General features: G+C 45.2%; 1 protein-coding gene across 3 annotated transcripts in view; it reads right to left on the bottom strand.

Annotated features, from left to right (window-relative positions):
• PLEKHM3 (pleckstrin homology domain containing M3) overlaps window positions 1–15,400 on the bottom strand; it is a 93,792-nt gene that overhangs the window by 73,461 nt on the left and 4,931 nt on the right. For all 3 annotated transcript variants that reach the window (XM_049808732.1, XM_049808742.1, XM_049808749.1), the window contains one exon: window positions 8,205–9,066. In XM_049808732.1, the coding sequence (XP_049664689.1) occupies window positions 8,205–8,808 (604 nt within the window). In that variant the 5' untranslated portion in view covers window positions 8,809–9,066. The remainder of the gene's footprint in view (window positions 1–8,204; window positions 9,067–15,400) is intronic.

Raw genomic sequence — 15,400 nt, 5'->3', positions numbered from 1 at the left:
TCCATAATAAGACAACTCATAACCTTCCCCCAGCCACCCCTCCTTCATCTGCACACAGGTTTGCTTGTTCTTTGTTGAGTTAGAGAAAGGCTATCTTTCTCTGCCTTTCAAAGAGGCACCCCCCTCTCCCTCCTTCGCCCCACTCCTCTTCGAGCTCCCGTGAATCGGCTCTACTGCCTCTTGCTCGAACTGGGACAGAACCAGCAGCCAACTTGATTAAAATTCAAATGTCTTGTATTGTTTAGGTCAGGGCAATAGATGCCGGCAGAGACAGGCTGAATCCATATGCTACGCATACATGCACACCTTACAATCCTCTGCTCCTTTATCTCCTCGACATGCAGTGAGCCAGATAATACCTTTCCACTCAGAGAGCAAATGCTACCATCTCTCTCTCTCCATCCACCTTCCAAACAGAAACTGCATCTCTTTTCCTCCCTATAGAGACAGAGAGAGTAAATTGAGGAAGAGTAAAAAAAGGGAAATAATCACAGTAAATGGCCCACGCCTGAGCCATTTGGAGTTATAATTTCAAGGCAAGAGGAGGAAGAAGGCAGAGGGAAACAAAGAGAGACTCAGCAGCGGGGGACAGGGCAGTATCTTCCTCAGTGCCTCTTCTCTCCTTTGGGAACTGCCCACTTGTCCCAGCTAGGCACCCTGCACCGAGCACACACCTACCCCTCTCCACACTTGGGGGCGGTTGGTGCAACCAGCACCACAGGAGAGGGAGCCCAAATGTTGTCTCAGCATGTCCAGAAGATATATGCTCCTGAAAAACTGACTGTACTTGTGTCCCTGTTGGTATGGCAGGAAAACTTGCCCTGTTTTCCACCACTGAGGCATTTCTGATGACAGTAATACCAAGTAACTTGGGAAAGTGCAGAAGCAGAGATGCCTAGTTTCTGAGAGGTTTGTCTCTTGAAGTGGCTCTCCTCTCCAGATTCTCTAATGCTTAGTGAGAGATGAGCGTAAGTTACAGAGTTTTTGTCAATAGTCCTCCTCTCTGATTTCCATAAAACTTAGCAGACACCTTTGGGACCTAAAATGCTCTCAAATTGGGTCACCTGCTTGGTGGGGTTTGCCAGATCAGGGACAAACTGTGCCTCAGCCAGTGTGACTTAGATCCACAACATCCATCCCCCTCCTACTTGAAAGTACAGTCTTTTCTTCCCACCTATTTTACCATCTGGGTCTGCAGGTGTATCTCTTTCAGGCAAGTCTATCTGATTCCACTTGGTCCTGAAATAATGGCACTGATATTTAGCTACAAATTTCCAGCAGATGGCTGTCCTGGAGCCAAATCTGGCTTCTTCTCCCAATGCCGCCTCTTTTGAAGGGACTGCTACAGCAATGGGACTTGTAACAAGGCAGCAGTTTGCATTAATTCATATAAAGAAACAGCATCTCTCCCCAGAAGGGCATTCACTCTTTTTCATTTTCCTTAGGCTTATGGAAAGCAAAACCTGCTTTGAGAATGTTCAACTGGCAAACTCTTAATTTTAGATTTATGCACTGCTAGTGAGGTTGGCTTAGCTGTTCACCAAAAATAAGCTCCTCACTGAATGAGCTGCCTAAACAGATGGATGAAGAACCTGAACAAATTATTCTTTATGTCTTTCCCTTCAAGTGTGGCATTGTATGAGAAACATATGAGAAATTCTGCTGAAGTCTATAGGATCCCAGCTGCCCAGCCACTCCATCCAATCCTTTTTGCTCCTCTGCAGCAAGTCAAACACTTGTATAGTGTTTGCTGAGCAGACCACCAGCACCCTATGCATACTGACACAATGTCTGTGCCAAGGGGCAGTAGAGAAGGAGGTTGGATTGAAAGTGGAAGACCAACCCAGAACAGGACTCAACTCTGGCAAAGACAGAAGTATAAGTTGAAAGCCATGGTCACCTACTACCAGCTAGGAGACGCATAAAACAGCAGCACTTGCAAAAGAAGTGAGAATATCAAATGAAGATGGATTTGCTGGTTTTTTTATAAATTCACTCAATTCAGCTTTAAAAATAAGGAAGAAAGTGAGTGTCAAAGCTACAAAAACAGGGTCAGTTCGCATTAGAAGAGTTAGCTGACACCACTAAGGGAATCATAGCAACTAACCTGAAAATTCAGTTATGAAAGTCATCACAACATCACTGGAAGCAATCAGCACTGCCCCAGGAGATGAAAACTGTTCATTAGCTTTATGGAGTGTTGTAACTCCACAGCAAAAATCTCCATAAAGAATAACCCTCCCAACCAGAACAGCTTCATGACCAAACTCATCAGTGCTGTTTACTGTAACCATCCTGCACTGTGAATTTATCCACTGTATGTGAGCCCCTCCCATTGCCTCCCACAGCACTCCCCTCTCCATCAGTCTGCACCCTCCCACAGCTTCCCAGGCAAGGGAGTGGAGTAGGTCACATTTCCCTCCACTCGAGGCAGCTGCCCAGCCTAGCCCCCTCTGCTGCCGCTGCTTTCTGCCAGCCCCCCACGGCCCTTCCAGCTCGGAGGGTGCCCAAGCCCAAGGAGCAATCAGGAGTGAGCCTGCAGGGAGCAAGTGCTGCACTCTCTGAATTATGCAGAGGGGTTAGTGGGGAAGTATCGTCCAGAAAGTCAGGTGATCCAAATTATACTCCCATTTGATACTGGGCAAAGTGCCTCACCTCTCTGTCCCCACTCACCCTCCCTACCCTTACTGTGTGGTGTATTTAAGCCGTAATCTCCTGGGAGAAGGGGCTATCTCTTGCTAGATGCACCACAGTCCCTAGCACTTACGGACCCTGCAGTGGATCACATTCTGTTTTAAACAGCATTTTTGCCTCCTCAAATCTTGAAAGGCCCCAAATCTCTGCAGTACAGCTACCTTTTTCTTGACTACCTTTTAATGCTGAAAATAAATTGGCCACAGGGGGGGCATCGGTTCTCCAACTGGCTTGATACCTCTGGGATTATTTCCAAGTGGTTTGAGGCTTCCTGCTCTCCAGAGGGGAAGGTGCAGAAGTGTTTCCGTACATCCGCCTCTCAGATGGCAGGACCATTATCTTCTGCAGAACACCACAGACCTATAACGTTCTGACATCCCAGTGGCAATTAATGGCCTATTCCTCTGGCCTGGCTGCCTAGCTTCTACATACCACAGACAAAAAGACAGTGCTACAGGGGTGTTTTGCAAAATCACAAATGGCAATTATGCTTCAGAAACCTCCCTGGGTCAGAAGCTAGGCTTTACCTGGCCAACACCGGAGGGGAAGTGTGAAGGTTGCGCGTCACACCTCCAATAATTTCGCACCTCTCAGGACATCTGGCCATCTCCACCTCTGCAGCAGCTCATACCTGCCACGCCTCCCCCTGCCAGCTAGCTGCCTTTGCAGCTCCTCCCTGAGCAGGACAGCAACAGCAGCAACTGATGGCACTGCTGCCTGCTGCTCTGTGACCCACCACCACAAGCCTGCTGAGCACACTAAGTACCACTAAATGCTGCATGAGCCAACGTCAGAGAGCCAGCACCAGCCACCACTACTGCTGCCAAAGGTGAGGATACCTGGCAAACAAAGAAAACACCCCGACATAAAGTTGGTGTGGTCACCAGAATAAGAGAAAGCAGCACTGTAAAATGACTCCTCAGAACTCAAGGATCACCCCTCGCCCCCCGTCCCCAGTCTGTGAACCAGTGGTGTGCTGCTCATGAATACAGATTTAGATGTCTTATCTCTACAAAAACACACCAGAAAAGTATGTAATATGTACAAGAGCTATACGAAGAGGGGCCCAAGCCTCTCTTGAAACATCCCCTGCACAAACTCCGAGTACAAAAATCATATCTTCAAAATGTCCCAAACGATGGCTAGGCTCCTAACCAGATAAAAAAAGCGATGTGAAGGGGCGGGGAAGGTATTTTTTTAAACCAGTCAGTCAAAAGAAGGAGGGGAAATCCTGGCCTCAATCAGACACAGTAGATTTTAGGCTTGTTGGCCAGTTTTAAGGCAGTTACCTTTCTCTGATATGTCTATTTTGCCATGCCACAATGCTGCAAACACCCCACAGGCTCTGCTTCCTGACAAAATATACTGCCAAAATCAATGGGGCTGGCTGAATACCTCCATAGCTGCTTGTTGGAGAGGGGCACAAGGCACCAGCCTTCTACAGTAAGGACAGTTTGTCAGTGTGCAGGTGCTCAGCACAATGACAGCTCTGGAGTTCCCCAAGCTCACAGGCATGGCAGGCAAGAAAACCAGCTACCCTGGAAAAGTACTATAGCACCCACACTCCTGGGAGTGGCTGTGTTTGAATAAAAACATCCACATGACTATCAAAGATAACTGCTCACACATTGTGTTTTAATGATCTAAGCAAGCTTTTGCTGGATACTACAGAAGCACCATTCTCCCTTTGTTTGCCAGGTCGCATGTCCAGAAATAAAAAAGCCTGCCTTGAATTTGCTTACAACTTCCGTCTTTTCTAGCTCCACTTACCTCTTGACACTGCTTTGTAGCACAAACAGAGTTCATTTCTAGCACACTAGCTGTTTTGCCAGCAGGCCTAAGGAGATACTGCCCCAAAAGGCACAGCTTCTTTTCAGATCCTTTTCTTTCACAGCACATGGAAAGGATCCAGTTTCATTTTATTTGTATTATAAAAAAGCAAGCAGCAGGAACAGATAAGCTCGTAGTAATAAATATACTATGAAGATAAGGGAAAAAAAAAAATGTGAAGAGTTAATCTATGCAGCAACTCAGCCAGCCTCGGAGGACTGGGAGACCTCTGCAGGCTCCAGAGGGAAGTCCTTTACCACAACGAGGACTGGCAGGAGTGGCTGAAGTTGCTCTCAGTATATCATATGCAATCCTTTAATCCGTATTAAAGCCCTGGAAAGGGATGTCTCCACAGGCTGCAGCCACTATGACCCCTTCAACCACTGCAGCAGCTTTTAGCCAACCTTAAAATACATTTTTCAGTCCTTTGTGGAGAATAATTACCAGTCCCAGATACATGCATCAGCAACACCTGCTTTCTTGCTTTTGCTTTTCCCTTTTCAGCTCAGCTCACAGTAGCACCAACCTCTATGGCAGGCTCTCTTGTAAACACAGAAGGAAGAAATACCATCGCTACCTTCTAAAACCTGCAGAGCAGCTGAACAGAACAGGTTAGAGAAACAGGTTAAAAGAGCGCGTTTTTAGAGCACAGAAATTCTCCTTCCTTAAAGAAGGTACCCCTGCTTTCAAACATCCCATGCAGAAAGGCTCTAAGAGGGCACACAGCAAACACTGACAAATGCCTTGCAACTTTGCAAAAAGCAATAGAAAAAGTATGGGCTGAGCACCTTAGAGGTACTGACTGCTGCTATAGGGGGGCTATAGATGAGTACTGGGAGAGGATCTTCAGCCACTCTCACTAATCCATTTCCTTCCCTTGCTGAGTCTCTTCTGTAAAAACCCATTTTGAAGAGACCTATGCTTCTGGCAGCACCGAGCACAGCAATGGCACTTTTTCCTGGTACCATAGAGAAACTGTGAAACAGGTGGGCTATAAGATACCGAGCACCATTGCAGAGAGTCTAAAAGCAAGAGTTCTCTTCATGGAAATCTGTCAATTTCTGTTTTTCTGAAGAGTGCCAATATTGCTATGCTTCACATAACTACTTTACAGATGTGAGGTCTTCACAGTTATAATTCACAACTACAAACTGTTTAACATGAAATCATAACCATAAAGAATACATGACACTAACACAGTTTGTTCACTTTTTCTGTATGGAGAAAAACTTCATTGGATTAACTGCATTTAAACAGTGTAAGTAAGTGCCTGCTGAGGGGCTGGGAAGAGTACAACTGCATTCCACTGCTACTACCAAAGCAGCACACCTTGGGTACACACTGTGGTGGGGTGACTGTATCCTGGACACAACGAGCTTAAGGAATCCCACAGTTACATCCACCTGTACAAAGAGCGCGTTTCTTGTCTTTTCTCTTCCTCTCATGGTTATATCACAGAAGGTTTTTTATCAAGCTGTTCTAGACACTGTTCTGAAGTCCTGCTATAGACTTGACTCTGGATACAGCAAGGCCCTTTTAGGGCTTCCAGAGGGTCGGTGTGTCTCCCTGGGGTCTGTCATCTCTAAGCAAAGTGGACTGGAACAGCTGAAGTGGGAGCCACGGACGAAGGAGGACAACACTGCAGACAGCCTGGCTTCTGAAAGCACAGAGACTCTCACCCAGGAGCAGGGGAGAGACTGCTGTATGCAGTCCCTGACTTCAGAAGCAATGGGGTTCCACCAGTGCAGTTCCTAGTAAAATTTCTTTGTTTGCCAGAAGAGGGAAAAAAATCTATGTCGTTGTTTCCATTTTTCATTTTGCTACCTTTTATGAACAGTGGCATCACACTGTCTTGCATCTGTGTGTAAGGGAGAGGGGAATGTAATTTGCTTCACCCCAGACAGAGATGCAATGCATTAGGGTGCACCCCAACGTACTTTGCAGTTGCCTGAGCCCTGGGCTGACAGAAGGGAGACCAGTTTGGCCTCTGACTCTGCTGCTCAGCTGGATTGGTGACTTGCTTCTTGCAAACTGGGGATCCAGTGGCAGTTTGAAATTACTCTCTCTTAGTAAGTACATGAACAGGTCTTTAATTACAGGATGGCTTAGGTATTTCTTACAGGAACAGTATAAGTAACAGAACCCCTTCTTTTTCTGAGGGCTGCATGAGGAAATTGGGCCAAAAAGATTAAGCTTAAAACACTATCGGGAACAGGTATTGGCCTTTAATAGCTAGATTTTAATGGTGTTTCTGTGGGCGTAAAAATGTGTTACATGTTAAGTTAAACCCATGAGATGCCCAGGATACAGCTGCCAGAAACTGAGAGCTTGTCTCCAGGCTTCTGGGTGCATTCCTGTTCTGCATCCCTTCCACGGGAAGGACACAGAACAGAAGCCCCACTCTATGGGGAAGCAACGTATCTCCCTAAACAAAAGTAACAGCAGGTATACTTGCCTTTGTCAACCAAGAGCACCATTCTTTAGGATACAGCAACTATGTCACAATGTAACACAATAACCTACAGGTTTGTGTATGTATATATACATACATATATATACCTACATATATATTTATATATACACACAAACACAGACATTTAGGCATCTGCTTTTCATGCTCCAAAATAGCTGACTTACCTGGAAAACCTAATCCAAAAGCCTTGTTTTAACCCTAAACAAGCTGCCTATTCATAACTGGAGTCATTCTACCATACACAAACATGCAGGCTTTCACAACCCTTTGATTATTAGAGTCATAGAATGGTTTGGGTTGGAAGGGACCTTAAAGATCATCTATTTCCATTTCTTAATTCCTTTGTTAATTCCTGCTTTTATTTAGATTATAAAATCTTTGTGGCACTAGCTGCTTTTCTTTTTCAGAAGTGCCCAGTCCACTTCTGGCATCTACAAAATAAATCATGGAGATGGAGACATTGGGTCAGTGTTTCTGAAGCCCTGAGCACAACCTGTTCCAGTGCAGTGCTTCAGAAAGGAAAAGGAAAAAGTATCACTTGCTGAAACATCGCTTCATACAGCTCACTGGAGACGCCTGCCTCAATCTGATAACAAGACTTCCTGTACCCCATCCAAGGCTGGCAGAGATGCCTTAATATTGACAAGCACAAATTGCATGCTTGAGTTTTTGTTAATTGTTTATGAATAGCCAGCATTTCTTAAAGAAACAGAGCAGAGATCTCAGGCCTCACAGTAAAGCTTTGTATGCCCTCTTTTTAACGGCCCCTCTTTAACTTTTATGAAAACTAGCTTTGTTTGGATTTGCCATTCTCCCAATAGCTTTAGCATTCAAATTTTTTTTAGTTTGGGAAAATCATGTCAGAAAATGAAATGACCAGAAATAAAAAAAAAAGTAAATTATTTTTTCCCCCCCGAGTCAAACTGAACAAAATAGAAGCAAAAAGTAAAACAAGCTTAGTTTTTCAAACCATGAAAGGAACGGAAGTTGAGATTGGTTTAAAAACTGATCCTTAGGCAGGCAAACAGACAGAGCTATATCAAGGACAACAGAGCCATGCTGACTTCTATCCTCTTAAGAGCTACCTCACAGTTGTTGAGGGGGAGGGTTGTGTTTTTTAAACATGCAGCTCCTCTTTCAAGATAAATATGAAAAACAAATAGGAAAGTCCTCATATCAACAGAAACAATGAAGCACCAGCACAAACCTGTGTTTCCCTGGATGTCCTCTCCCTTGGTTAATGCCAGGTAAGAGAGCAGAGCACGGTTATTGTCCTGACCAGGTGCAGGTGGCTGCTGCAGGGAGGTGCCCGTGAAGACCACTCCCCAGTTTACTTGGCTAATATCAGAGCGTGACCTGTTGTGTCCTGGCTTGAATGTGGAGGCTTCCTCATTCTGCACCAGGATGTCATTCACTGAGCGAGGCCTGTCTCTCCTCCGCTGGCAGATACTGAATATGTTAAAAGCTGCGGTCTCCCCTTCCCCTGCCCAAGCGAGGTTGTCAGCAGCTGTTCCTCTCTGCACCATGCAGTGGTCTTTGGCAGGGAATGCTGTCTGAGCTTTGGTTTCCAAGAGGCCATTTTTGCAGTGATCCCAGATGAGGCTACTTTTGGCTAAGGAGGCAACGTTCCTCAGATTCCTGCTCTCTGTTATCTGATCAAATACCTCATGCCCAACCAGTTCAGGGACCTCCTGTACACCATATACCTCAGAGGGCTGCACAATCTTTTCAAGCTTAGTATCAAAACTATTGAAAAAGTCTTCGGTTACTTCCAAGGCAGGGCTAATGTCATCAACTTCAAGAGCCTCCATATCCTGTGCTGCTGGTGGGCCCAAGGCGTTGCAATGTGTTAAGAAGATACCACATCAATATCCAGAGAAAGAGCTGTTTCACATCTGTCCTTGGCACACCATTAATTTAGAGGCAGTGGGGCAAATACATTCACCAGCCACGATCCTTAGTGGTAGAAAGGAACCAAATCAACCCCTCTTCAGATGGGAGACTTAACATTCACTGATCAAGCGGGCTACAGTTCATCTATGAAATAAGCTCACAGTGATGGAGAGTACCTGTAGAGAAAGGAAAGCAAAATATCACATCAGTAAGGGACTTTTCCCAGATAAACATGTTTAATCCCATCACTCCTTTCACAGTCACAGTCCCCTTGATTTTACTTCTCCTTCATTTGGCACCAAGATTATTGTGTATGAAGAACCCCTTTGGGGTTTCTGTTGTTCACTGTGTGTGAACTCTGTGTATTATCACTTCTTGAACTGGAACCTGCAGAGAGCAGGATGGGGTGCCAGATGAAGAGGAAGCAAAGTGATGCCATTTATTAACCAAGCTTTGGAAAGCTGCACTGAGAGGCAGTACTGACTAACATGACAAATGCAGCCACCTACGGAATGCTTAGTACAGGTTCCCATGGGGCTGTTAAGAAAAAGTTGAGAAACGAAGGGTTAGTAAAATCAGCCAGCCAGCCTCAAACAGTTTGCCTTTTTCTCCCAGACTGCTCGCGCTCCCAATTTTAGGAGACCAGCATGAGTTTCACAGCAGCTACTTTGCCTACTTGCCTGCATAAAAGGAACTGTGATATTTGCCTAATAAATCAATGCTATTAGGCTGCTGCAGAGTGCTGCAAAGAGTGTGTCTCTAGCATATCACTGGGAACCTAAGTGAAACCATGTGGCAACCTAAGGCCCAGAAAGACAATGCATCCTACCAGCAAAACAAAATATACCATATCCTGCACCGTCACAAATCTGCAGATCTTTACTTCCAAGCTGTTGACTCATTGGACAAAATGTAAGAATAGCGAAGGGCTTTAAAGCTAGAACTATTGAAGACCTCCATTGATCCACCTGAGCTCACACCTGTGACGAGGAAGGAAGGGGGGTGGGGTGGCTGGGGGTCTATTCCCTGTGGTGCAGTAAAGGGGCATCTCATTGCTGACTTCTGTCATACCAAACCTGCTGCCTTCTCACCTCTCCCTCTTGAAGCTCCATCCACAGTGCTGCCATGCTCGAGGGAAGTGCACAGTAGGTATGTTTAAATTGGGGAAAGCAGTCAAATGCATGCAAGTTCTTGGGACCTGGAGACTGAGCATTTGCGCTAGCTGGAGAACAGCTTTCACAGCTGCTAGGAGAAATCACAGTACCTAGAGCCCATATATGCAGAGCAGCCCAAAGTCAGAGATCTACATCCCAGTTTTGGCCACATCAGCTCAAGTCCTAGAAGCAGCAAAGCTGCATTAGCTCAGAGTTCTGCCTAGGTTAATACACTTAACAGAACTAATTAGCCTGGGCAGGGCTGATAATTAGCAGCTCATTAGCTTGTGAATGCTGAAGTGCTACCAGGACCCATGAAGATTTACACTTAGCAGGAAAAAACATCTATTAAACAGCATCAAACACAGATAATACTTCTATTTAAGGTTCTTTTTTTTAATACAGAACAGTCTATCTGCCTAACTTCTATTAGCAAAGTCGTTTTAAATAGGCACCCCTTCCTATAGCAAGCCAGAGGGAGGAAGGAGACCAGCAGCCCCCCAAGATGGGGGCACAGAATCCTGTAGCACAAACCAACCCCCTCTGCAATCACCCCTGGCATCCTCCCATCCCCACTTCAGTTGTGGCCAGCCATGACACAGTTGTGTTTGAAAGCAGCAGCTCACCCTCCCTCCTAACAGGTCAGCAGTTCAGACCATGATCTCTGCAAACACACTCCAAGGAAATAACGTTCAAAAGCAATAAATAATCACATACGTAACTCTGGAAACTTCAAGCCTTTACACTGGGATCTTTCTCTCCTTATCTCTTTGCAAGGATTCACTTCACTAGTCTCATAGTAAACCAGGACGAGGATCAGCTTCAACAAGTAAACGTAGAGTAAGACACTGAAGGTGGACCCAGAACTGCAACCAGAGGGCTGAACAGAACAGATCTGGAGTGGTTTCAAATCAGAACAGTATGGGAACAGACTTTTTGCAAAGCTGCGCAATAGTGCCACTTGACAGCAGTGGGAAATAAAGTCATCCCGAGCACATCTGCATTGTCAGGTTAATGCTGCATGGAGTTCACTCTTGAAGCTCATTCTTGCCAGCAATCCCAGAACAGCGTTCTGCTGCCTGGTACCTTAGAGCTTGGGAGCTCCATGAACAGGCTAAGGGACATGATGTTGTGCAACCTGTCCACTTATTCTACATCCTCCTACAGCATGTCTTCAAAGCAAGAATGATATTTTGAAGTTGCAAAACTGCAACAGGCATTCACTTGAACAAAACCAGCGCTAACACAATCATATGCCAACAGTGAAAGCTACAGGCTGGCCCATTCAAAGGTACTGCTTCACAGGGGCTGGCAGAGAATATAGCCTTGCTCCCACTCAAGGGATTGAAGCAGAAATCACTCCAGAAGGGCTTGTGAGATGCCACTGAAGCATTTCAGTGGTAGCAGATGCAATGTTGCTCTATTCTTTATTTCAAATCATTAGGAAAGGTGAAAAGCAAGGGGAAAAAATGACACTTACATTTAACAGGTTCATTTTTAAATGTTGGAGGCTTCATGTGGCTGCATGTTTCTCTGGATCCTGCGAGACTGTAGCTATCCAGCGTCATGCAGCCAAGTGTGGTGATGCCGCACTACAAACTGACCTCACATCCAGTAAGATGCTGAATCACAAGGTCATGAGAAGATGACAGGCCCCTGTATCACACAGTTCACAAATTGCAGCACTCATAGCTTCCAAACTAGTCTGTTTGCCCTGCTCAATAAAGACGTGAAAGGTGACCTCAATGGTGGCAGGCTCATCCCTTCCTACACCACCAAGAACCTCCTTAGATCAAAGAAAGAGCTGTGCCAGTAATTCCCACTAGTGCTGGGATTCTGCAATCACATATCCTCCATAAGCGCAATTTGGCATTTTCTGACAGTGGCACGCAACAAAAATTTAATTCAGACTTCTGCATGGATTTGGTGCCAAATGAAAGCAAACTTTGATATGGCAGTAAACAGGTCCATCAGAATCTCCTCGAAGAAGGAAAGCAGTGGAAATTGCTTCCTTCACACGAAGGGGAAAAAAAGGCAAACAATAGGATAGGATGAACTCCTTTTAAATTACTATAAAATGTATTGTGTTATGTATTGTTTCTTGGAAACACCTGAAATTTTCCAAAGACATTCAGCCTAAGGCAGTGAATAGGAGAGGAAGAGAGAAGCAACGGCCCAAACTACTAAAGACTGCCAAAGCTACTGTAAGCAGGGATTTGTTAATGGAAGCAGAAAACTAACAGCTCATCTAGGCCCCGGAGAACTAGTCATATTGAAGAAAAGGCAAAGGAACATGGTACACTGTAGTTAGCAAAAACTGCTGGACACAGGGATTGCAGCAGCTGAAAAACATGCTTTTCTGTACATCCGTCTAACACAGATACAGCTTTCAACCATGAATGTGCAACAGTCTGATAATTAATGTGCACTTACAACATGAGTAAAGTCTTACTATCATGAGTTTATAGTGGCCACATTACTCATATGGCGGAGGTAAACAGCAAGGATTGCTGGCCATGCCATGTGAGACACCGACATTCAGTTTAGTCAAGATTACTTCCCTTAAAGAAGCCACAAGGACTTAACCTAGGTGACAGCACAGTCTGACAGCAGAGAAAAATCATGGACGACAAACGCCAAGGAACATACACTGGAAGAGATCACTTAACTTCCTGATGTGCTTTTCTGGATCCTCACAGGCCATGGAAAATACCCAGGCATCACATGGCAAAAATGAAAAAGCATGGAAAAGGCAAGGGTAGAAAGCAATCTTCCAAGCGATATACACCATTACAACAGGCACTCGTTATATACCCCCAGCTTACAGATTATGTTCAGGACTGTTCATTCTAGCTCAGGCAGGAGAGAAAGCTAGAGCCAGCATGTGTTTAGGAACCAGCGACTGAAAAGAACCATTTAGCTCACCAATCCATACAAAAAATATATATAAAAGAAGCACCTTTCAGTCTGGTTTCTTAAGGAAACAGGGTTTGTGCCACCATCCTGCCTATCTGCCAGTTATTCTCCCTCTCTCTCTCTCTTTTGAGCTGTAAAGGTAACTTCAACTAGATGTGAAAAAGCAGTAGTGTGATGCTGTTTTTGTTGTTCAACACTGGACAGGAAACAGGCCCAAACTCAACCTCCTGCTAATGGAGAAGCTGGCAAAACTCAGTTACTTATCCTTTCTAGGAGGCCAGTGCCACCACATGGGTCTCTCCAAATTAACGACAGCACAAGGGGTTAGTATGAGATGGATCTGAAAACACTGGGAAGCAGAGGGGGAAAGCAGGAAGGAGGAATAGAAGGCATCACACAACTTGATAAGCAGTCTTGCCAGTTTTGGTGCTCACAGGACCTCCTCTTCAGCACACAGGTAATTGAGATGTATAAAACAATAAGGGATACACACCAGATAAATAGGGACTTCCCCTTTTCTCTTGTATTTGGAGAGAGAAAGGAACAATCAATGACGTTCAGAAGCAATGTGTTCAGGAGGAAATGCATAAATGAGAGAGGAGCTCTCAGCCAGCAAAAGATAGCAAACGGCAGGTAATAATGTTAAGCGTCCCCCAAGTCTCATTGACTCCTAGGCTCAAATTCCTGGCAAAGATTTGGGTGCTTCTGAGAATTTTATCTCAAGAGCACAAGAGGAGTTTTACAAGTTACCTGTATGCAAATAGAGAGCAGGGGTGCCTCAGCCACTGGAGAGCTTGTCCTATCCCCTTCTCAGCACCCTGGAACCTGCTGTGGGAACCAGCTCTGCTTATCTTTGCACTGCATTGTAACTGTGGGCTGAAACTCCAATGCCAACAAGGAAAACAGAAAGAGATGTTCTTTCAATTGGGTAACAATTTGGTAGCAGAGCAAATTCAAGCAGCCTCAGGGACCTTTATTTCTATTATGTTGCAGGCCTGGACCACTACAGCCCAGTTTATGGGCTGTGACAAGCCTGGTCTGAACAACAGGTCATCTGAAGAAAAGATGGATGGTACGGCCTCTTTGAAAACAATCTACTGGGGCTGGAGCAGCTGGTACCTAATGAGTTTTTCTGCCTGTCAGTCTGAGCAATCTCAGCCTGTGATCTGAATGTCTTCCAGTGGCACCTTGAACAATCACAGCCTACAGGTTTTGCTGCTACAAGGATTTCTGACTAGCTCTGTGGGTAACAACAGCCAGGCATTGCCCAGAATCTAAATGGGACAGGCTTAGGTCAATGACAGACCCTGAAAACCAGGCTCTGCTGTGCAAAAATCGCTGAAAAAATCTATGAAGCTGAAGACTTAGGTGCTACCTCTCAGTTAAGAAGTTGAGCTGTATTTGTCAGGTGGGCACACCTGAATGGGTAGAAGACAGAATGAGGATGCACAGATGGCTGTCACACACAAAGTCTTTACCATTGTCTATGCACTTCTATACATTGCTGGCACAGGATGCTTGCAGAAAAAGTTGAAGAAGTGACAGTGACCGCACATTGCAAGGTATTGCGGAGTGTCCTCTTTCTAGCATCCCCCTGCTGTAACTAGATGGCAGAGGATGCTTTATTTATTTACAGTCTAGCAAGGCCGACCCAGCAAACGTTCTCCATCCCGTTGTGACCAGAAGCTCTTTCAAAGCATGATAGCATCTAAGCCTCTCCCCCAGCCAGAAACCCTCTCTCCCTTAGCTGTACAGGAAGCACAGTATCACAGCTGCTGCTGTGGCTGAAGCCTCAGCGCACAACGTCCACAGTCAGATCCATTGTACTGTGTGCCATCCATATGAAACCAAAGAGCAGTCCTGGTTCAGAACACTTACACTGCTAGCAGTTACGAATCCCATGCATACAGTGGCCAGCTCTCTAAGCAGCAATTGAAAGCTGCACTCCTGCTTGCCTCTCATACTCAATTTGGAGCGGCGACCGACAACTAGGAATTTCATAACGGGTGATTGCAGGGAGCGAGCATCAGCTGGGACACCATCCCTGTGCAAGCTATTACATTTTCTTGTATCCTGGCTGTATTTTGTTCCCTCAGCACAAGGCAAGCCTTCTCCCCACGCGATTCCAAAACTCCAGGTGACCTACTGCTGTGTACACCGAGTGAGCAACAGAGCACACAAGCTTGTTAGATTCACCATTTAAATGTCTAGATGAAATTTACAGTGCATCACAAAGAAGATAAAACTACAAGAAACTTTTCATACAGAACAGGGATCACAGTTTCAAAGAGACTGCCATATCATAGTCAATGGTTGATTTAACAGGGCCTGGATAACTGTCTTTAGATCACATTTTTAAAGTGCCCCTTCAAAATCCTCTTTCCCCAACACACAACTGATAAATTAATTGCTTAAAATTTTCAGATTATCCCAATTTTCA

This window comes from Accipiter gentilis, chromosome 1 (assembly GCF_929443795.1).
Source record: "Accipiter gentilis chromosome 1, bAccGen1.1, whole genome shotgun sequence".
Taxonomy (NCBI): Eukaryota; Metazoa; Chordata; class Aves; order Accipitriformes; family Accipitridae; genus Astur; species Astur gentilis.
Note: the sequence above shows the minus strand (reverse complement) of the source record. Positions and strands in the feature narration are given on the sequence as shown.